The sequence below is a fragment of the Populus euphratica genome, unplaced genomic scaffold (genome assembly GCF_000495115.2).
Source record: "Populus euphratica unplaced genomic scaffold, PopEup_1.0 scaffold204.1, whole genome shotgun sequence".
NCBI lineage: Eukaryota > Viridiplantae > Streptophyta > Magnoliopsida > Malpighiales > Salicaceae > Populus > Populus euphratica.
This window is the reverse complement of record NW_011500087.1, coordinates 259853-282759: the sequence shown is the minus strand read 5'-3', so window position 1 is coordinate 282759 and position 22907 is coordinate 259853. Positions and strand designations below refer to the sequence as shown.

The 22907-nt window shown below is 29.4% G+C and overlaps 2 protein-coding genes across 3 annotated transcripts; both read left to right on the top strand.

Moving 5' to 3' along the window:
- The first annotated feature begins 2429 nt into the window (after positions 1-2429).
- Positions 2430-5605, top strand: LOC105109020 (probable protein phosphatase 2C 51). Its single transcript, XM_011003592.1, has 4 exons — positions 2430-2528; positions 2621-3331; positions 4295-4400; positions 5078-5605. Exons 1-4 carry the CDS (start codon positions 2514-2516, stop codon positions 5389-5391), a joined length of 1146 nt encoding a protein of 381 aa, XP_011001894.1. The 5' UTR covers positions 2430-2513; the 3' UTR covers positions 5392-5605.
- Positions 5606-15600: 9995 nt separating this feature from the next.
- On the top strand, positions 15601-20929 carry LOC105109019 (spermine synthase-like). Of its 2 annotated transcripts, XM_011003591.1 has the most exons (12): positions 15601-15807; positions 16824-17063; positions 17188-17232; positions 17691-17767; positions 17927-18049; positions 18739-18843; positions 18922-18994; positions 19142-19213; positions 19578-19773; positions 20111-20240; positions 20467-20585; positions 20621-20929. In XM_011003591.1, exons 2-11 carry the CDS (start codon positions 16874-16876, stop codon positions 20539-20541), a joined length of 1086 nt encoding a protein of 361 aa, XP_011001893.1. In that variant the 5' UTR covers positions 15601-15807; positions 16824-16873; the 3' UTR covers positions 20542-20585; positions 20621-20929. The 2 variants fall into 2 exon arrangements, with proteins under 2 accessions (XP_011001893.1, XP_011001891.1); XM_011003589.1 differs by having other exon boundaries at positions 20467-20929.
- The last annotated feature ends 1978 nt before the right edge of the window (positions 20930-22907 follow it).

Genomic DNA, 22907 nt, shown 5'->3' with positions numbered 1-22907 from the left:
TATAAATTTTTGTTTTTAATAATAAAATTTTAATATAATTAAATATTATGTAGCTAAAAAAAATATCTTGTATTTATAATTCCGTGAATAAATTAATAAAAAAATTAAAATGCATACGTAATTATTTTTTTTTTAAGCTGTACTTAACCGGCCCGGCCGATCACTGCAGGCACGTGCACAAACAATAGGAGGTGAATTAAAATTGTCTATGACAAGTGAATTAAATTGCAAGACGGGGAAAGAGTGCGGAGAGACTTACCTGGCCCTGCTGGAGAAGAAGCCGATGATGGTGCGCAGGCTGACGGAACGCTGTATCCTCTGTGTCTTGTTTTCCTCTTCGCCTTCCCTTGTTCTTCCTTTGTTTTTCTTCGTTCCTGTGTCTGTCTCTCTCTCTCTGTAATGTCTTTTTCTTTGTATTTTTCTGTTCGTGGGTTTTCTCCCCTCCTTCGCGTCTGTGTTCCTCTCACCCCTGTGTTGTTCTCTGGCTTCCCTTGTCTCTGTGTTTTCGTTTTTCTCCCCCTTTTGTATTTGGCTCGTCCGTGTCTATTGCTCCCCTGGTCCTCTTCTGTCTTGTTCGTTTTTCTGGGTTTATTTTCTTTTCGTTCTCTGCCCTGCGGTGGTCGTTCCCCCCGGCCCGCCCCCCCGCGGAACGTGGGGGATGCCATCTGTTGGTGGAGTAGAGACGTGAGTTTCCTGTTGAATCGGAAGTTAAACGGCGCCGTTTTCGACTAAAATGGTTATTTCCAATTTGATCCCTGATCTTTGATTTCAGCATCATTTACAAAACAGTCATTGCTTTTCAATTTAATCAATTCAAACGATTTTTCAACTTTTTTGTTTTTCAAATTACTCTTGATAAAATCAATTAAACTCCCCAAGTACCCCTTACTTATTCATTTTGGTTCTTAGATATTAATTTCTTGTAATTTCAACTCAAATCAACACAAAAATTTACTATTTCTTTAATTAAGTTTTTATTGTATTAATTAATTAGATTAAAGTTTAATTAAATTTTTAAATTTATTAATTCTTTTAATTTTTAGTCAAATTGATTTTTAAATTTATAATTTAATTTTTATTAGTACTTAAACTTTTAATTTATGTTGTTTTAATTTAATTTTTTAATTTTTTATTTTTTATTTTATTATTTATATATTTTTTAAAAAATTTAAAATTAAGTTATGATAATAATAATAATTTTGATGTATTAATATTAAAAATAATTTAAATTAATTAATATTTTGGGATATTTTTAAGTAAAAAATATTTTAAAAATTAATTATTATTATAATATCACATATTATCTTATTAAATTATTATTATTACAACAATCTAACATTAATAGAAATTAAATATTTTTTAAAACAATAGACATTCATTTATTACTCCCGGATGAATTTAATAAATTTTCTTTATTTAAATCTCATTAAAAAAAATTACATAAATAAAGAAGTTATGTAATAGGATACTTGAGTTTTAATTCGATAATATTGGTCTATTGTATTTTACTTTCATATTTATACTTAATCTATGCTTTGCATTCACTTCATTTCAACACCCCCTTGGCTGGAAGTAAAATGGGCTGGACTTTGAGGTGTTAGTCTAACTAATTTTATTTTTTTATGTGAATTTAAGTTTTATTATGTATATTTATTATTTTCATCATATATATGTTTATTAAACTTGTAAGATATTTAATAAATTGTGAAATTAATAATAATAGTTGTAAATTAATCCAGATAACCATATTAATTAAAAAATAAGTTAAATATTTTTAATACCCAATAAAAAAAATTAAAGATCAATGTGGCATGAATACAATCACTTTCTTATTATTTCCTCATCCATCAAACTATTTTAAGGAAAATAAAAATAATTATTTCTTTTCTTTTCTTTTCTCTCTCTTGAAGCTTCGGCAACCCATCTGTATGCTTATTCTTTTTTCAAGCTGCACTTTCCAACTTTGATACTCGCGTTTTTCACCAAACGTGTTACTGTCTATAATATTTTTGAGTGTGGAAAAAGAATAAAATAAAAAATAAAAGTGCTAATTTTAAAATAAAAACTCGAATTTAACACCCGACACAAAAGATGGCCAAAGCCGCTGTCATCGGACACGCGACGCAGCATCATTAAACACGTGTCTTAAGAATCCTTTTCGTTTCCAAGTCAAAAATCTTCCTTGTCAGATCCAAACACATCAAAGCCTGACTTTTACTACTTTAAGCACATCGAGACGCCACGTAATAACTTCTAGATTTCCACACTTGGGCCCCAACACCCAGATCCATCCTCCACGTACCCCTTAATCCATCTCTTCCGTCCACGTCTCCCCTAAACAAATCCAAATTAGTGGCTTTTGTTCACCCCATGTGGCAGTGTACAAGTGCACCAAAGAACAATCAACGGCTACCCTTCATCTGCTTTAACATGACCATCATTGCCTATTTGTTTTATATTCCCATTTAGCTCCTGTGCTTTTCCTCTTCTACCACGAAATTTTTACTTCTTTCATGCAGAATGAAGAGGTTGGCACCAAGATATTTGCTTTTTTGTGATTGTTTTGGTTCTCGACACTTGAGATTTGATTTGATTTGCTTTACATGTTTGTTTGCGACAGCTTGGAGACTCTTTGATAAGGAGGATGGATCAGCTCACTGTGATCAAGACGTTGAATTCTCGTCGGAGAAGATTAAAAATCCGACGATTGAAGTATACGTGTGAAAATAATAAATCTCATGTCACCATCTCCGGTGGGGATGAAGGCATTGAGAGGAAGAGCGGTGATTTGTGTGGTGAAGAGAAAAAATCAGGAGGAATTTTTGGTGCAAAAGCTAGTGATGATGGTGGTTCAAAGGAGATATCAATATCGTTAACACCGCCGAGGAATGATGTTGTTTTGCAAGATGAGGTAGTTTTATCATATGGGTCGGTGTCTGTTATAGGGGGGAGGAAAGAGATGGAGGATACACTGAAGGTGGAGTTGGGGTTTTTGATTTTTAATGAAGGTGAAAAGAAGTATGATTTTTTTGGTGTTTATGATGGACATGGTGGAGCTCTTGTAGCGGAGGCCTGTAAAGAGAGGTTGCATAGAGTTCTTGTGGAGGAGATAATGGAGGGGAAGGAAGGGGGTGGTGGTGTGGAGTGGGAGAAGGTGATGGAGGAGTGTTTTAGAAAGATGGATGAGGAGGTGGTGAAGGATAAGATGATTGGGTCTACGGCTGTTGTTGCGGTGGTGGGGAAGGAGGAGGTGGTGGTGGCTAATTGTGGGGATTCTAGAGCTGTGATTTGTAGAGGTGGGGTTGCCATGCCATTGTCAGTTGATCATAAGGTAATGATTTTTGGGTTTGTTGAAATCGATCGAGTGTTTTTTTTTTTTTTTGTTCCCACCTTCATTTTGGATTTAGACCATCAATCTCTTAATTGAGTGAAGCTATTTGCTAGTTTTATGACTTAATTCTCAATCAATTGATTTCAATTTAAAGTTGAGAAGTATCCTGAAAAAATTGAAGTGGGAAAAATAGAGGAAGTTTATGAAAATTCTTCGCGCTCAAGCTGAAACTGAGATATTTTATGGTATAGGAGAGACGGATAAAAAAGAAAAAAAGAAATAGGAGATAAAAAGTTTTTAAAATAATATTTTAATTAAAAAAACCCTTCTTGTAACTCTTTGATCTATTTTTTTCAAGTGTAGAACAATAAAATCTTCTGGGATTTTCCGGAATTTTATTCTCAGATATGAAATTCGTGCTTGTTAACCTAATCAAGATCAAAAGAAAAGGAAGGTTCATGAGATTTCTATTTTTTAATTACCATAGAAAAGGAAGGTTCATGAGATTTCTATTTAGGTTGTGTTGTTTAATTACCAATAAAATCATTTGGTAATATTATATAGGATGTTTTGATCATCAGATGGTCACCCTATAATCTTTGCTCAGTGTCCTGTTAAGATTTTAAAAAGAAAATGAAACTATAAAGAATGTTTTACTCAACAAAATATTGTAAAATATGAAGACAGTGATGATACCTGCGGTGCTAATTTTCCCCTGAACTGGACACAGTTACTGCAAATAATTTGGGGAAAAGCAATCAGAATTAATCCACTCCTTATGAGGTTGAGCTTCCAAGCTACAGATCTTAAAAGGGATCGTTTAATAAAATATAAAAGGGAAAAATGGAAAATATAAAGTTTGAACAAATTATGCTATATGACCATTGTTTTCTAAAGGTGTATTCTCTCTCGTTCTTTTAATGTTTAAGATGAATAATTTATTGAGACCTCTTTTTTGCGAAGCCTGACAGACCTGATGAGTTGGAGAGAGTTGAAGCTGCAGGTGGAAGGGTTATAAACTGGAACGGACACCGTGTTCTAGGAGTTCTTGCCACTTCCAGGTCTATAGGTATGTGAAACTTCCATCAATTATTACAAGGCAGAAGCTAGATCATCTTGTTCTCTCATGTTTCTTCTTTGCTGGCTTCTCCATACATGCTTAAGTCTAGTTCCTTCCTCACTTGTATGGTTCGCGAAAAATTATATTGTATCAAATTTCGAACAGATCACTCACAATTAAACCTATTCGTTTACGATGAATTTTCTTTCCTAAAGCTTCCAATTGAATTTGAATCATGAGTGATTCTCTTGTTTACAGCCTCCATTTGGATTTGATTCGTTGGAGAGCAAACCTGCTGACCACCTTAATAAACCAATATCACTACTAGGTCAATTATTGGGAAAACATGGGATTTGTAAAGTCTTATGAATTATCAAGGTTTCAAGAGAGTATCGAATATTTTTAAATTTATGATTGACATAAAATGCAGACCGCATCACAAAAACAATCGGAGCCTCAAGATAATTTAGTAATGGGGGACTAGTAGCTAGACCTGTGCTGCCTTACAACTAGGGCAACCACCAGATCACGTTGATCACTAGTAACCTGCTGTTAACCATCCTTGAGAGTTGCTGTCGTTAGGTCATATTGAAAAGATATATAGCACAAGCAGGATTAAGAGATTGAATTTCATGAATAAAATATATCCTTTTCCTTAATTACATTGCTTTAACATCCTGGTGCAGGTGATCAGTATCTCAAACCATTTGTATCCTCCAAACCAGAAGTCACCGTGAATAAGCGAACTGAAAATGATGAATTCCTCGTCCTAGCCAGTGATGGCCTCTGGGATGTCATCTCCAACGAATTCGCATGCCAGATTATAAAGAGATGCCTGCATGGCCGGATGAGGAGGAAGTCCCAGGGAGTTGTGAGCGAGAGTTGTCGCGCAGCAGAGGCTGCAGCGGTGCTAGCCGAGCTAGCAATGGCTCGGGGCAGCAAAGATAACATCAGTGTGATCGTTGTTGAGCTCAAAAGGCGCAACAGCTTTTCCTGTTAATGATAACTAATATATATATTTGCGTATAGTACGGTAATTCTTTGTTTCCCCCTCATTGTATTCGACTTTGAATTTATTTTCTTACAGAAGGAATCAAGATTTTCTCCTGTAAAGAAATTTATGGTAACTGACCATGGTTTTGGTTCTGCGTTGAAGTGGAAGTTGATGATCCGTCCAGTTATTAGTTCTTGAAAATTGTTCGAGTTTTCAGTTACTGAGTTCTGTATTCACTGAATAGCAATAATTAATTTATTCCACCCTTCAAGTTTTCAGCTACTGAGTTCTAAAATTTATTTTTAATAAACTCTTGTTTACTTAATTTTTTTTTTATTTTTGTAGATTTATTTACAATTTTTTTATTCTTGAAATCCACTATAATTGCATCAAATAAAAATTTTAGAAGTCTTATTCTAGTTTTATTCTTGAAATCCACTATAATTGCATTAAATAAAAATTTTAAAAGTCTTATTCTATTCTTCATTTTTTGTTCAAATTTTTGATAATTAGAAATAAGAAATTTTTGATAATTACAAATAAGAAGAATAAGATAAATTTTATTTATTGGAAGCATTTTTATGTAATTTTTTATGAAAATTTTATTTATAATTGAGAAAGAAAAAAAAACTTTTCTATTATAGAGGACACTCAAAAAAGAATTATATAATTTAGGTAAGTATTTGTTTTTAGTTTTATTATTACGGTAATAATTAAGTTTTTTTTAGTATATTTAGAAAATGTCAAATTAAAATACCCAATAAGTATTATTTCTTTCTAAAAGGAAGGTAATCCAACCATATATACGGCTACTTTATAACGACTTCATTTAATATTTTTATTTTTTTATCAAACTTGAATCCAATATTCCATAATTATCTTTATGGCATGATAAAAAAAAACATGTAAATTTTGCTTTCAAGAATTATGTATTGAAAATAAATTTTAGATAAACTAATATTAGATTAATAAATTCTATTTAACTTCTAAAATTTATTTCATCAAAACAATGCAGCTTCATAAATTCTTGATTTACCATAGGATTCACCGGTGTCTTGGATTTCATTACAATTTAAGATTAAGATTTTTCTTACAACATTTGGCAAAGTTTAATGATTGGTGTGCGACAAAAATACACCTCTTATCAAATAGTAATTAAAACTTTTGATTAGTATGATCTGGTTACTAGTGAAATATTTTTCTATAATAGTTGTTTTTTTAACTATATTTTATTTAAAAATATATTAAAATATTATTTTTTATTTTATAAAAATTATTTTTAATATAAACACATTAAAATTATTTAGAACCTTAAAAAAATTAATATTTTTAAGTGGTTTTTGATGTGCTGTTAAAAATTAATAAAAAATATTATTTTAATATATTTTTAAATAAAAAAAATACTCTACACTACAATCTAAAAAAAACTCGTAAATCTTTGGTTACTGTTCTGTATAAATGGGGAATAAAAGGTCCATATCATGGCTGCCAGATTCATCTTGCTTCTGATTTTTTTTCGTTCTACTGTTTCTGAAGGTATCTTTCCACAGAAAATTAAAGACAGAGCCAAGAACACGTGTAAAAGATTCATCATTTTGCTAGAAAAATATTCAGACATGATTCCCCTCAACATATCATTTACCACCACGTGTAAGGTTAAAGTCCGAGCTAATGATGATGGATCAATAATAATTTGCTGATGTTACTGCATGCTTTCTTGGTCTTTTCAAAGCCTTGACCGCCCGAAGGAGGGGGGCAAAAGCTTTTTTTTTGTTACAATTAATTTTTTAAATGATTGATTTGATGTTTTAATATTATTTTAATATATTTTCTAATAAAAAATATTTTAGAAACAAACCCTACTGCACGGTGAAACACGATTTTGAAAGAGACCAACCATGATGATTATAATAATTGAGGGAGGTGAATATTTTTAATTAATATAAGAATCTTTTACAAGGAAAAAAATCAAATATTATAAGTTTGGGATTGTAATAATAGTTAATTTTTGAAGTATTTTGTGTTTTGTGGGTTAAAAAAATATATAAAATAAATTATCTAAATGTGAAAAAAAAATATTAGGAGATGGAAAAAACACAAGAACACTTTGAATATTAAATGAATTATAAAGAAAAACCTGTAATAATTTAAGACTTCTTCATTAAACTGAGTTAACACGGTCCTTCATTTCTCCTCCCCCTTCATCTCTTCTTTTTACCCTCTTGAAGAATCACATTTTATTTTGAATATTCATCTTGGAAAGTTTGTGCTATACAACTACTATAGGTTAAAATAGTTTCTGTGTATAATTCATAAGCTCTGGGAAGGGTGAACACCATGTTCTGCAAACCTCCAAATAGTATCTGCAACGAATGGAGAAGGATTGTTGTTGCAGCAGTCCATTTCATCTTCTACAGTGTCTGCAAATGAGAAATCCAACTCATCACCCACAGACGCAGATATGCCATGAACAAGACAAGATCGAAAGGCCTTATCATGGGTCCTTTCGTAAAGACAGTCTCACGAGGTGGCAACTATTTTGTCGGTGAGGATGAATACGATCTTTCATTATACTTTCTACAAATTGAGGTGTAGATTTTGAGTTGTTCTTTTTCTGTTTTTTCCTCAAATAGCACATATGAGGATAAAAACTCGCAAAGCAGTATGGTGGGAAGTTGCTGTTCAAACGGTTTTTTATAAAGATTTAATTTTTTTATTGTTTTGATGTGCTTGGTGTATAAATTTATAAAAATAAAAAAAAAATTATTATGATATATTTTTAAATAAAAAACAACTTTAATCACACTCTTTAACAATACCTTCAATAATAATATTACTGCAAAAATCATAATATATCAAAAGGGAATAAATTGTATTATTAGAAGTTGTTCAACCTTTAAGAATTTGGCCTAATCCTTAAATCATAAAAAAAAAAATTAAAATTAAAATTTGGATTTAGATTTTTGAAAATGGTGCGATCTTTAAGAAAAATTAGCAACTTCGTTTCCAAATTTTGACGCAGATAAAAAAAAAATGTCTTTAAGGGTGATGTTCTTGGGAATAACTTTTGAGATTTCAAATTCGAACACGTTGTGCTATTGAATCTTAATTAATTGTGCTGTTTTTCGTAATGTAATCAGTTAAATTATACTGTTTTGTCAGTTTTTTCTTAATTATCCTAATTTATAAATTATTTTTGTCAAATGTGTAGTTTTTCTTTTTAAAAAATCCTAGATTTCTGCTCAAAAATCAATTTTGAATCTTTAGACATACTATTCTTCTTTAAGGTCGGTTTACTTTCCTTTATAAAATATTATTTATTATTATTCAGCTTAATTCAGCTTTCATGCCTTCTAATTTTATTATAATTCTGTAAAATTAGGTATTAATTATTTTAATATACTCTATTTGTAAAAAAAAAATTGATATAAAATATTACAATTCTTCACCTTAAAAAACAAGTCATTCTCAACTCTAATATATATATAATCTGACCTCTTATAAAATATTATTCATTATATGACAACCAAAGCTGCTTTCACGCCTTATAATTTTGTTTCTAGTAACCTATAATCCAAAAATTCCGATGCCATCAAAAGCTGTGAAAGATCGACATCTCTTTGCTCCATCACTAATTAGGATTAAGTTGGTGAAAGTTGGTTGCTTTGGCTTGGCTTAATTTATTAATTTCTTTTGCATGTGGTCTTAATTAGTCTTGATAACTATGGTGATTTTTGGACTGAATCCTTTGTGTGTATTTTAGGCTTGCACACTGGGTTTTTTAACGATTTATTTCGATAATGGATTAGGTGAGTTAGGTAAAGTCAATTTAATTTTTTTTTATATAAAAAATAAAAATAACATTATTAAAAAAAATAAAAAAAATCAATGAATTTTAATAGAGTTTTGACTAAGTTTTTTTTATATAAATTAAATAGCAAGTCAATCAAAGTTTTTAAATAATAAATTTTTACATTATTTTTTATTAAAATCCAATCCAATCTATCTAGATCTGAATTGATTTTATCCTTGTCAATTATGATCGTTTGCTTAGTCAAGCTTCTCAAAAATTTTAAACTGTTTTTATTTTAAATTATTTTTAATGTATTTTAATATATTAATATTAAAAATAATTTTAAAAATAAAAAGTATTATTTTTAACACCACAATATAGTTTTTTTGTTGTTGAAAAGGAAAGAAAATAATTTAAAAGGGTGATTGTTCACTCGAAAAGTAATTTCATAAAAATTATTTTTCAAACTTTTAATGTGTTTATTTGCTACTATAAAAAGTTGGTTAATTAAAATACTTTCATGTTAAAAGAAAATTTGACTTGATTTTTAGAAAAATATTTTTTTATTTTGGACAGAAAATATTTTCTAGAAGTTATGAAAAATTTAGAAATATCATATTATTTATTGATTATAGCAAATTTGATACTCAAATTTTTTATTGATATATATTTTGTTCGATTTCATTCTTTAAATTTTGATTTTTATATTAATTTTAATCTTAATTTTTATGATTGTTATTTGCTTTGTTATTATCATTTTTTAATTGAAAATTTGTTATTTATCAAATTTAATCATTATTTTTTTATTGTTACTTATTTTACTTAAAATAATTTATAAAATTATAATTATTATTTTAATTTCATCATCTTTAAATTTTTTTATTTGTTGGATTTCTTCTTTATTATTTTGATTATTATTTATTTTATTTAAAATAATTTATAAAATTAATTTTTTTAATTTTATTTTCATTCAACTTTTTAATATGTAAGATTTGTTTTTTATTACTTTAAAAAATTAAAAAATATATTAATAAGTTATTTTTAATTTATTTTTATAATATAACTAAATACTAAATCTTTTATTATAATTTAGGCTTGTATATTTTTTTATAATATAATTAAATATTAAAAAATAATTTATTTTTCAGTAATTTTTTCTTAAAAAAAAACCACTTGAACTAATAAACGGGTCTCAATGCTACTTCACCACTGTTGGTGGGGCGAGAGTGCTGCAGGTGACAAGACTGGCGTGGCCGCCTGGAGGGGAGGAGGAGAAGATAACGTAGGTGGAACAGGAGGTGGGAGGAGAAGGAGACAAATATCCTAACTATACGGGGAGTTTAGCAGGTAGAGATGGACAGCTGGTGGATGTATTTGAACATGCTGGGAACTCACTCTTTTACTCCTACATCAATATTATGTTTCACGTGGGAATCATAACAACCTCACAAAATAATATTTTATAAGGTGACCAGACGATATTGTCCTTTTGAATTGACAGCTGCGACGCAAAGAGAATCCAAGCAATGGCTCCCATGTGGTCTCTATTTTTCCACGGGATAAATCTTGGTATCAATTTTGTCCCTTCAAATTTTAACAATTTCTCAAACAAACCATCCATTTTATCTAAATTGTATTTTTTATAAAAATAAAATAGAAAATCGACGTTCAGTTTTAAACATTCTAACATAAATCCTGCTTGAGAAATCCAAGATGTTTCCAAAAACGAAAATTAATAATTTTAAAAAAAAATTGGGGTGAAAATTGATATGGTCAGAAAATCCAACATTTTAATAAATATAAATATAATTAAAAAAAATAAAAATGATTTCTAGCCACTGAAAATCACTCATGCATTTGTAATGGAACAAATATCATTTCCTATAACAATCAAACATCACCTTTTAAGATATAATTTAAACGATCACTTTATTATTTTTTATGGTCAGACATATATATACAATAAAATAATAAGTGTGATCTAGTGTGGTTTTTTTTCTATTTCTTTTCTCTCTCTTCATCTTGGATTTTATGTCAATTTTTTTTAAAATCAAATATTTCCTATTAATTTTTATTTGTATCAATTTTATTTTTTATTTTATTGATTACTATTTGTTGGTTGTTTTTATCATTTTCTAAAAAAATTTCTAATTTTTTTCCCTTAATATTTTATTCATTTATTTGTTATTCAATTTTATCATAATTCTTTTTATTTCTATTTTTTTGCTTATTAAATTTTTGGATCCGATCCCTTGTTATTTTCTTTTATTTTTGTATACTAGATTTAGTTCTTATTTTTTATTGTTATTTTTTAAAATTTTATATAATTAAAGGTTTTATTTTGTAAAAATTTTTTTTCCTAACTATACGGGGAGTTTAGCAGGTAGAGATGGACAGCTGGTGGATGTATTTGAACATGCTGGGAACTCACTCCTTTTTTTATTTTTAATTTATGTAGGATATTTTGACTAGTTTGTATGTATCATCATTAATTTTTATAGTTTATTAAATATTTTATAAATCTAGTAAATATATAAAATATCACAAAAATAATAAATATACACGTTGGCAAGACTCGAACCAACGTAAAGTGAAATAAAAAAAATGCAACTCACTCTTTTACTCCTACATCAATATCATGTTTCACGTGGGAATCATAACAACCTCACAAAATAATATTTTATAAGGTGACCAGACGATATTGTCCTTTTGAATTGACAGGTGCGACGCAAAGAGAATCCAAGCAATGCCTCCCATGTGGTCTCTATTTTTCCACGGGATAAATCTTGGTATCAATTTTGTCCCTTCAAATTTTAACAATTTCTCAAACAAACCATCCATTTTATCTAAATTGTATTTTTTATAAAAATAAAATAGAAAATCGAAGTTCAGTTTTAAACATTCTAACATAAATCCTGCTTGAGAAATCCAAGATGTTTCCAAAAACGAAAATTAATAATTTTAAAAAAAAATTGGGGTGAAAATTGATATGGTCAGAAAATCCAACATTTTAATAAATATAAATATAATTAAAAAAAAATAAAAATGATTTCTAGCCACTGAAAATCACTCATGTTTTTGTAATGGAACAAATATCATTTCCTATAACAATCCAACATCACCTTTTAAGATATAATTTAAAAGGTCACTTTATTATTTTTTGTGGTCAGACATATATATATACAATAAAATAATAAGTGTGATCTAGTATGGTTTTTTTTCTATTTCTTTTTTCTCTCTTCATCTTAGATTTTATGTCAATCTTTTTAAAAATCAAATGTTTCCTATTAATTTTTATTTGTATCAATTTTATTTTTTATTTTATTGATTGCTATTTGTTGATTGTTTTTATTATTTTCTAAAAAAAATTCTATTTTTTTTCTTAATATTTTATTCATTTATTTGTTATTTAATTTTATCATAATTCTTTTTATTTCTATTTTTTTGCTTATTAAATTTTTGGATCGGATCCCTCATTATTTTCTTTTATTTTTTATACTAGATTTAGTTCTTATTTTTTATTACTATTTTTTAAAATTTTATATAATTAAAGATTTTATTTTGTAATTTTATTTTGTCTTTTTCTTCTATGAGATAATTACAGTTTCATGACCCAATTCACGAGTTTTAAATATTAGCCTCGTATAACTTTTATTTTTTATAATTATTTTTATAATTATTTTAACCTTTTATAGCTTGCATTGTAGTTGACTTCCATTATTTTATTTAATTTTTTCTATGCAAATTTATCTCAACTCCACCACCAGAATATGAATTTGACATGTTAATTTGAATCAATTTTTTTAAAAAAAGTTAATTTTTAATTTATTTTTCAATGTTTGATTTGTTGATAATTAATCTTTGAATTTTTTTATTTTTTTAACAAGGTTATCATATTTTCTTCTTTTTTTAATTTGTTATCAAATAAAATTGTTGAAATATTAAGAAAATAGTTTCTTATAATATTTGTAAGTGTTCAGTTTTTTCTGTTAGTAATTGTGTTCTTTTCCTAAAGGTTATTGTTATTGATTTTTGAAATTATATTATTAAATTAACAAAAATTATTAAACCTACTCAAATCGAGGTTCTAATTTTTTCTTGCTTTTTTTAAATAATATTATTATTAGTTGAGTATTTTTTTTATCAAATTAAAAAAAAATAAATCATATCCACGATGTATTTACCTATCTAATTTCTATCAAATGAACGTGACATCCAAGCCTGTCATGCCATTATTTTGAGACAGATGGAAGCTGATAGAGTTTTTTTTTTTTAATAACACATCATGCTTTATAGCATACTATCATTGTTGGATACTACAGGCATGAGCGTGTAAAAGCAAAATTATTTTAAGAATATTTTTAAAATAAAATATTTATAGTATAATTATTATTTTTGAGTTTTTATATTTTAAAATGATTTAATAATAATTTTATTAAAAATATTTTTTTTTAATATATACAATGAAACTTTTATTCATTCATATCTAAATCTTATAGAGATTAGTGAAATTATTGGCATCAATTCTTTGTTAATTTGTTATTTTATATAAGTGGGTTGAATATAAATATAAATATTTTTAAATATTTTTTGATTATTTTAATATACTATGTTAAAAATTAAAAATTATTATTTAAATTATTTAAATAAAAAATACTTAAAAAAAATCTTAAGCATAATACACTACGTGCAGAATCTGTAGCCACATTTATCAACACCACAAGAACTGAAAGCAAAACCAATGAATTATTCGAATTACTTTAAATATATGGCTAGTTTTTAGTTATAGTAATAAATAAAAAGGCATTTCTTCTGGTATTAATAATCTGTTCAATATCCAATAAAAAACACAAATAGATTTTTTTAGTATGAATTTTATAATTTGATTTAAATATTTTTTTTTAATTGACGAGTCAAGATAAGTCATAAATATATATTAGTTAGAATTAATCTTTGATCGAATTCAAAAGAATGTTATAAGAAATTGATTAAAAATTCTTATTTAGTAAAAAAAAATCGTTTTAATTCATTGATTCTCCTTGTTTAAAAAAATGTCTTGAGTTTTTTTCCACACATATTTATCTTCTTATAATTAAAATACAACGACTTGACAAATCAATTTCACTCACATGTAAAATGAAAAAACAAAACAAGACACAAAAGCATGCACGAAGCAAGCAGTATTTTATAAAAATATTATTAAAATTAATGTAGAATCGATCCTCGTTCACTCATGTATCACGAAAAGCCAATAAACTATGAAAAGGTTATTGTCATTGATTAATTTAAGTTCCCAACAAGGAAAAGGAGATCCCATATAAAATTATTTTTATAATTTTTTTAAATATTATTTTAATATATTTTTAAATAAAAAATATTATATAAAATAACTACAATTAAACTCTCCATTTATAACCAAAAAAAGGTTTGCTACTTAACATGATCTTATATTCGAGTTTTTCGTTATTTATATAATAATTATTAAAAATTTATATAATTATTAATTTTAAAATTTATAAAATTTATCATAATATATATAAATTAACCCGAATATTCAGATTAATATAAAAAAAATCATAGTTAAAAGGACAAGTAATATGATGAACTGCCCCTTTATTTTTCTCCTCCCCTCAAAGTACTTTGCTTTATAATCATTTAATAGACTAACATATAATAATATGATTACGTCTTGGAGCATTAACAAAGTGATTCCACACATCTGGTGTCAAGTTAAAGTGCAAGCTTTTCTGTCTGCTCAAAGCATACGCATGCTTGATATTTTCTTGTATGGATGCCTCCAGCAAGATTGCATTTCCCACTCTCTCTTCTACGCTAAAATTGCCCACGAGGAAGGGACCCTTTACAAATATAATTCAACTTTTATTTTTTTTAAAAATATTTTTTATTTTTAAATCATTTTAATATGTTAATTTTAAAAATAAAAAAATATTTTAATATTTTTTCAAGTAAAAAATACTTTAAACCATGATCACAATAGAAAGACCCGAAATCAAAAAAACAAATAATGAAACATTAAAATGAAAATGAAAAATATAAATTAATTACAACTTTACACATAACAACACTTGAAATAATACTAGCAATCTAAAATGTTTGTGTATATATTGTTTAACTTAAAGATAAGTTAATTAAAAAAAATAAAAATAATACTGTTTAAATTTTTAATCAAGATAATCGGAATATAAGTCAATTTAATTTATTTTTTTAATTAAGAATATTTTTTTGTTATTGTAATAATTATTATTTTTAAAAATATTTTTTATTTAAAAATATATCAAATTATATATTCAATATTTTTTATCCAAATGATGGGCTACAAACCAAGTGTACACTTAAATTAACCATGGGCTTAGTTGTCTGTGCGTTCAACCCTTCACAGACCCGTCTATATAATGTGCGAGGAGCTTGCAGGCTGATCATGACACGACACACCATTAAAGCCTGCAAAGGAGAGAAATCAAAAGAAGAGAAAGACGAAAGGGAGACACTCTCTGCCTTTCTATCTCATTTCCCTTCCATTTTGTCCTCCTGATCAACACAAATTCAGCCTCATAGTATTATTAGCAACGATAATACAATCTCATTTCTCTCACTGACATTTACGCCAGGCAAGAACCTTTCTTTCTCTCTCTCTGAAGCTTTTTTTTTCCCATTCATTACTGTATTGTTTTATGATTTTTTTCTAGTTTTTTCATTTTTGGGTTTTTTTTCGAAGTGAATTAGTGAAGGTTTTTGCAACTTTACAGGCTTTGTTTCTTGTGCCATTTTTAGTAAAACCTAGCCTTTTCTTGTTTATTTCTCGAGAAAAAAATGATCTCGTTCTTTTTTATTAATTTCTTCTGGAAAGAAAGAAAAGAACATAAAGAAAACTACTGTTGGTAGTAAAAAAATGTTAATATTATTTGTTTGATTTTTTTCTCGGGAACCAAACAGACCTTTTTTTTTTGTTGCTGTCGTGCTTAATGAACAAGGTTGTACTAGTTGAATTTGACTTTTCTTTTGTATTTTTTTTTTAAGAACCCAACTCATGATCTCATTCTTTTTGACATTTCTTGTTCTTTTTTTAATATTTTCTTAATAAATTATTTCTGTGCAGATAGTAATATTTAATTTTTCCTTTTCTTCTCAAGTTGTATCGCTTTGCATGCTGTGATATTGTTCAAAATGGAAATGAACCATAGCTTCTCGGATATTCAGAGAAATTAGCATTTTTTTCCGAATCAGAATCTTAATTATAGATTCTTGTATATTATTTGGTACTCAATCAATCACTAATTTGGAAATTATTGATCATTGTGGTGTTTATTCATTAATGATATTCATCGTCTTAAAAATTTTATTTGGAGAATCCTTTTCAATCTTTACTTTGTGAAAATAATGTGGCTTTCCTTTCTGAGGATGGTTTTGATTATTATATAAATTGATCTCCTTTTTACTTGCTTGGTACTGCATGCAGTTTCATACAGTTCTTTTGGTAATCTTTACTCATCATGTTTTGAATCATTGAATTTGCAGGTGTCTATGTGTTAAGTTTTGATTTTGTCATCATTGATTAACCACTATTATTAGTGTTGTTTTTGGTTTTTTTCTTTTCCTTTGTGTTTTGTATTTACTGATTTTTCAGAATTCTGTGTGGTGTCTAGAGGCTGGAGCAGGAGAAGAAAAGGATAATCTATGGAGGGCGGCACAGGAAGAGGTTTGGAATGCCAGAAGACAATGGATGGGAAGGCGAATAATGGGAATGGTTCAGAGAAGGCTATTCCTTCGTGTTGCCTGAAGGCTAGGGCTTCTGCCCCTGAGCTTGACGCAAAATGCCATTCTACTGTTGTTTCTGGGTGGTTCTCGGAATCTCATTCTTGCTCTGGTATCTTTTACTTATTTTTTCTCCTTTTCCAGTTCCAGTTTTTTATTTTCTTGTTATTTATTTGGGGATATTTTGGTTTAAATTGGTTGCTATTGATGAACCTCATTTATTGCTTTTTTGGCAGGCAAAACTAGCAAAAAGGTTTACTTCAACAACCCCATGTGGCCTGGTATGTATCACTCCTCTTATGCATGACCATTGAATGCAATAATGTCTTCACTTGTTGATGACAGTAAATCACCTGCAACTTCATATTTTTGTATTGAATTCTGAAATTTGTGATGTGAATAGAAATCTCCCAATATCATTTTGTGACCCTTTTTATTGCTGAAATTAATTTTAAAACATTGTACACCAGAGAACCTTGGGGGAAAAAAAATTAGGAACAGAGAATGCCAGAGGTCCAACCTGCCACATTTAGCTCCCACAACAGTGTTCTTTTTATGCTAACTTATTCTCTCTCTCTCTCTCTCCTGCAGAAAATGTTGCCTTATATGGACTATTTATCATCCATGCACTTTTTTTCCCTTTTCATTATTTTCTTGCGATGAATAGAAATGGTTACTCTGTCTCTTTTTGAGCTGCTCACTGTATCCATGGTTTGTGTTTTTGGGTATCCATCTGCAGGAGAAGCACATACACTGGAAGTGAAAGAGATTTTATACAAGGGAAAGTCAGAGTATCAAGAGGTCTTGGTTTTTGAGGTACGGCCATCTCAACTCTATATATTTCACTGATTTTATGAAATTTCCGTGTTCTGTTGTTTGCCTCCCTCCCTCCTTGAGTGTGTGCTAATATGTCTACCTAGATTTGCTGCATTGGTTTTTATATGATTTGGCTGATACGGAGTTGTTTGTTCGCAGTCAACATCATATGGGAAAGTGCTTGTTCTTGATGGTATTGTTCAATTGACTGAGAAAGATGAATGCGCATACCAGGAGATGATCGCCCATCTTCCCCTTTGTTCGATTCCATCTCCCAAAACTGTATGAAACAGTGCTATTTTTTTCTGCTTTTCAATGATTTAGATGTGCTGAAGCTACTCTATCGCCCTCTTGTATGTTAATCACTGTCCGGAGTAGTTATTTGTGCAACATGCAACATATATGCTTTTTTTAATGCCAAGTGCCTGTTTGTTGGAACTTTAGGAGGAGATTTTGAAATGAAAGAGGAAACAATTAGTTCTCTTTTTTCTCACAGTTATACTTGTCAACAAAATATTACAGCTTCCATTCCAAAGTCGCCTTTCTATCTGAAATCATAAAATAAAATAGGAAAAGCTAGAGAAAATGAGAGTACAATGAAACTTGAGTTTAAAATAAGCTGGAGTCTTCAATCTGAAATTCATGAGATGGCATGCAATTGCCTTTCCTCGAACCTGATATGAATCCTGATAAGATGCCATTGTAGTTGTTTCGAAATAGTAATTTACCTTGCTTCAGTTCTTGTATTTCCTGTTTAGAACCTCATGGAAATGTTTAAGGTCTTCTGTCATCATACCTTGTTTCTCTGCTATCTATCTTTCTTTTGGTAACCTTACAGCCAAAATTTGACTGGTCCGTGGAAACAACATCTAGTCGTTTCAAATTTTGTTTCTGGATGTCTTTTGAACTTGGTGTAATTAATTTCACTTTCATGTTTGGTTCACTCTCATTTCACGCAATTAATAATGCAGGTTTTGGTTGTTGGTGGTGGTGATGGTGGTGTTCTTAGGGAAATTTCTCGCCATAGTTCTGTGGAACATATTGATATTTGTGAAATAGATCAGATGGTTATAGATGTAAGTGCTGATTTGGTGAAAACCTTCTTGCATCACAATTACCATTCTGCTCCGTCTAACTCCTTCAAAATACTGTAGGTGTCTAAGAAGTTTTTTCCACAATTGGCTGTTGGATTTGAGGATCCTCGGGTCCGACTTCATGTGGGTGATGGTATGCTCAAACAATTTTTTCATGTTCCTTCTTCTACACTTTGTCCCAGTTATATAAAGACTTCATTATTAGTGCGTGAGTTTTCCTTGGGTTAATTGAAGTGAATTGAACTGATATTAGCTGATCTTGCCTCTGAAAACTTTACAGCTGTAGATTTTCTCCGGTCAACTCCTGAAGGAAAGTATGATGCTATTATTGTTGATTCCTCAGACCCTGTAGGTATGCTCTAGAATGTGAATAATTGTTCTTCTTCTTTAGAGTTTATAACACCAGAAGGGAAACCAGGATGTGTGGCCTGTGACTGATTGAGGTAGAATCATGTTTCAGAACTATGGAACTGTGCAGATGAATGGATTTTGTGTGGCTTCTGGTTTCTGGTTCAATATGCTTGAAAACTTTTGCTAGAAACTATCGTTTGGGTTTTAGATATAACTGTTTGGTTCTCAGTTCCCTAATCTGCTTCTATAGTTGAGAACTGAACTATTTGAAAACTTGGTTTCTGTGATCTTCAGAGAAATTTCCATTGTTTTATGGCTTAATGCATTTAGGAATGTTGCTCATGGGATTCCTCTTCTTGATTAAGGTCCTGCTCAAGAGCTAGTAGAGAAGCCATTTTTCGAGACAATAGCTAGAGCATTAAGGCCTGGTGGTGTCCTCTGTAACATGGCAGAAAGTATGTGGCTACTTACACATCTTATTCAGGATATGATCTCTATATGCTGTGAAACATTCAAGGGTTCTATCCGTTATGCCTGGGCAAGTGTTCCAACATATCCAAGGTAATCATGAGCTCTATTTATTGTCATACATGCTTTTGCATTCTTCATCTCAAAAATAATTGTCTGAAAATTGTGGGACCGGTGGATGCTTTAATCATGGCCATTTGGAGTATACAGCTCTGCAACCACACCCTTTGCTGTGATTAAGATGAAAACACAATGCTGAGTAATCTCACTTTGTGTTCATGAATTTGAGATTTTGGTTTTTGTTAATGTTAGCAAATGGTCTCCCTGATTTTTGTCATCACAGTTTTGCCATTGTTCAATAATTTATGAGGGAAATTCAAATGGGGTTTCAATGATTCTTACCTGCTGTCTGTTGTTATCTGGCATGCAGTGGCGTGATCGGGTTTGTCCTATGCTCAACAGAGGGCCCGCCTGTTGAGTTCTTGAATCCTGTCAATCCTATTGAGAAGTTAGAAGGTGCCACCAAGCATAAAAGAGAACTCAAGTACTATAACTCTGAGGTAGTAGCTCCTTCTTCGAGTTTGATACTAAGTTCCTGTCATCTCCTTGTTTCTTTATATCTCTAATGTTTATTTCAAAAACCCCAAATTTTGTATTTTTCTTTGGTTGCATCGTGGAAACGTGATTCTTTCATTGATATCCTTATTGAACCAATGGTAACTGTATGTCATGGAGTTGGATATTGTTTAATAGAGCTGAATATTATTTGTGACATTTTCTTGACAGGTTCACTCAGCTGCCTTTGCATTGCCAACATTTTTGAAGAAGGAGGTGAGCTTGCTCCAGGATCAAGGGAGGTGAGCTTACTCAACGATCCCCGGAAAAAGCACTGCTTCCACGTTTTGTACTTATTGAGTGGCGGTGGCCATTGGATTTTTACGATAAGGTGGATTTCTCGTGAATGGGCAATATATATCAAGTGATTAAAACTAGTACAAATGTAGATGCATGTGACATGTGAGAGCACTTGCTCAGCCTTTAATAGTTTAGTGAGAATTTTATTCCATCATATATCATTATGGTTTCTACACGTACTTGATTAGTACAAGACCTACCTATCTTTAATAATTCCCTGATGCTGTGTTTTTTGGATAATGATCGTTGACTGTTATTTGATTTTGTTGTGGACTGATGCCTTAATGTAAGCAAATCAGCTATTATTAATTCATAATTTTTGCTTTTAACGTTATCATCTAGAAGAATCTAACAGTGAGAGACTTGATGCTGAGGTTTTTTTTGGCTCGAGTAGCAAGTGACCTCTTACAATAGTCTCATCTCAAATTTGACTGGACATTTCTGGCTGGTTTGCTTTAGATTTAATTCATGTATCTGAAACTGGTTGGAAGATAGCTTAATAATACCACAAAAGGAAGTGGATCTCAAAAGCCATTGGGAAGAAGAAGACGTGGTTGCTGATGGTCTAAGCTATATCAGTCGTCTTTACATGTATATTATTTCACATTTCACTCCCTCTTTACATGTATATTATTTCACATTTCACGAAGGATTTGATTTTCATTAATAATCAAGTCCATATTCTATGGAAAGCTATTTCATTATGAAAAGTTTTTTCACGATTTTTTCAAACATGAAACAACGATAGGAACGCATTCATTAAATGCCGTTCGGCGATTCATGGTCAGTCACAAATATTAACGTTTGGTTAAGGTAAGGTAAAGATAAAAATTAAGTTTTGTTCTGGTGGGATTCGCTTAAATTGGTTATGACCATGGTTTAACGAAAGCAAATTTTCTATGCTTTTGCTTTATTATTCACGTGAATTAATTCAGCAGCTCAGCTCTATTATTCACGTGAATTGATTCAGCAGCTCTATTGCATGCATGAGTAAAGCCAAGCCAAGAGTGAATTATAATTTATTTTTCATGCAGTAGAGAGCTCTGCTAAGCGTAGTGACAGAGTAAAGCCAAGCTGCAAGAATAGGATAACAAGAAGTCGTGTGGAGGTACCAGTTGTAGAGGAGTGAAGGAGCCCAGTTGCAGAGGAGCCACTGCCACAGGCTGAATTAATGCCATGAAAAAGCTCACTGGGAAAGTCTCCTGGGCAACAGGTTGGATTGTTCAGGGAATGCAGGGATTGTTACTGGTGGTAAGGGTTCGGTTTAAATGATTGAATTGTCATCGTGTTCGGGTTAGGCAAACCTCAAAGGAGAAGAGGAAAGAGAGCGGGTAACAAGAGAAAACAACAATGCAGAGTGAATTTACGTGAATAGTAAACAAATTCATTTTTTTTAATTTTTAATTGTATTTTATTAAAAAAACTAATATTTAACATTATATAAATTAGAAGGAAATTATATCATGACATAATATTTATAAAATTTGATCGTAATCTCAATTCTATTTTTAATTATATTTTACCTAATTTTGTTATATGCTCAAAAAACCAAAAAAACTATAGTTCCTATAGGACGTATTTTGTAAGTGATAAAATTATAGATAGTTTAATGAAACAATAAAAAATATTTTATATAAAGTATTATTTATTTTATTATATAACAACAGTAGTTAAATCTAGAATATTTAAATTAAAAACTATCAATATTAGTTTTTTTTTTTTTTAGTTATTTATAACCTCAATTTAAAAAGTGTTCTTAACCAAACATATTATATTACTTTTAATTCAACCTCAATTTCAATCATAATTTTAACCAAATATATATTTTTCTAAACCAATCTCAACTAAAAATATTTTTTATAAAATAATTTTTTTTAAACCATAACAACAATAATTACCACATTACTAAACACTTTCTAAGAGTAATTGTTTTTGATGTAGTTTTCATGGTTATCATTTAAAAAAAATTAAATTTAAAAAAATATGGTTAGTGGTGGTTAGTTGGATGTAGATATTTATTTGGTAAAAATTATAGTTGAAATTTATTTATAACAAAAAATAAGTATAAAATATTTGGTGAAAGTGTGATTGTGTTTTTTTTACTCGAAAATCTATTAAAATAATATTTTTTATTTTTTAAAAATTATTTTTGATATTATCACATTAAAATTATTTTTAAAATTATTTTTATTTCACCATAAACACAAAAAATAATAATAAACAAACGCAGTCTAAATTGATTGCTGGGATCCATTTTCCGGAAAGATGAGGATGGTTGGAATAATATTAAAAGTGAGGGAGAATGTAATTAG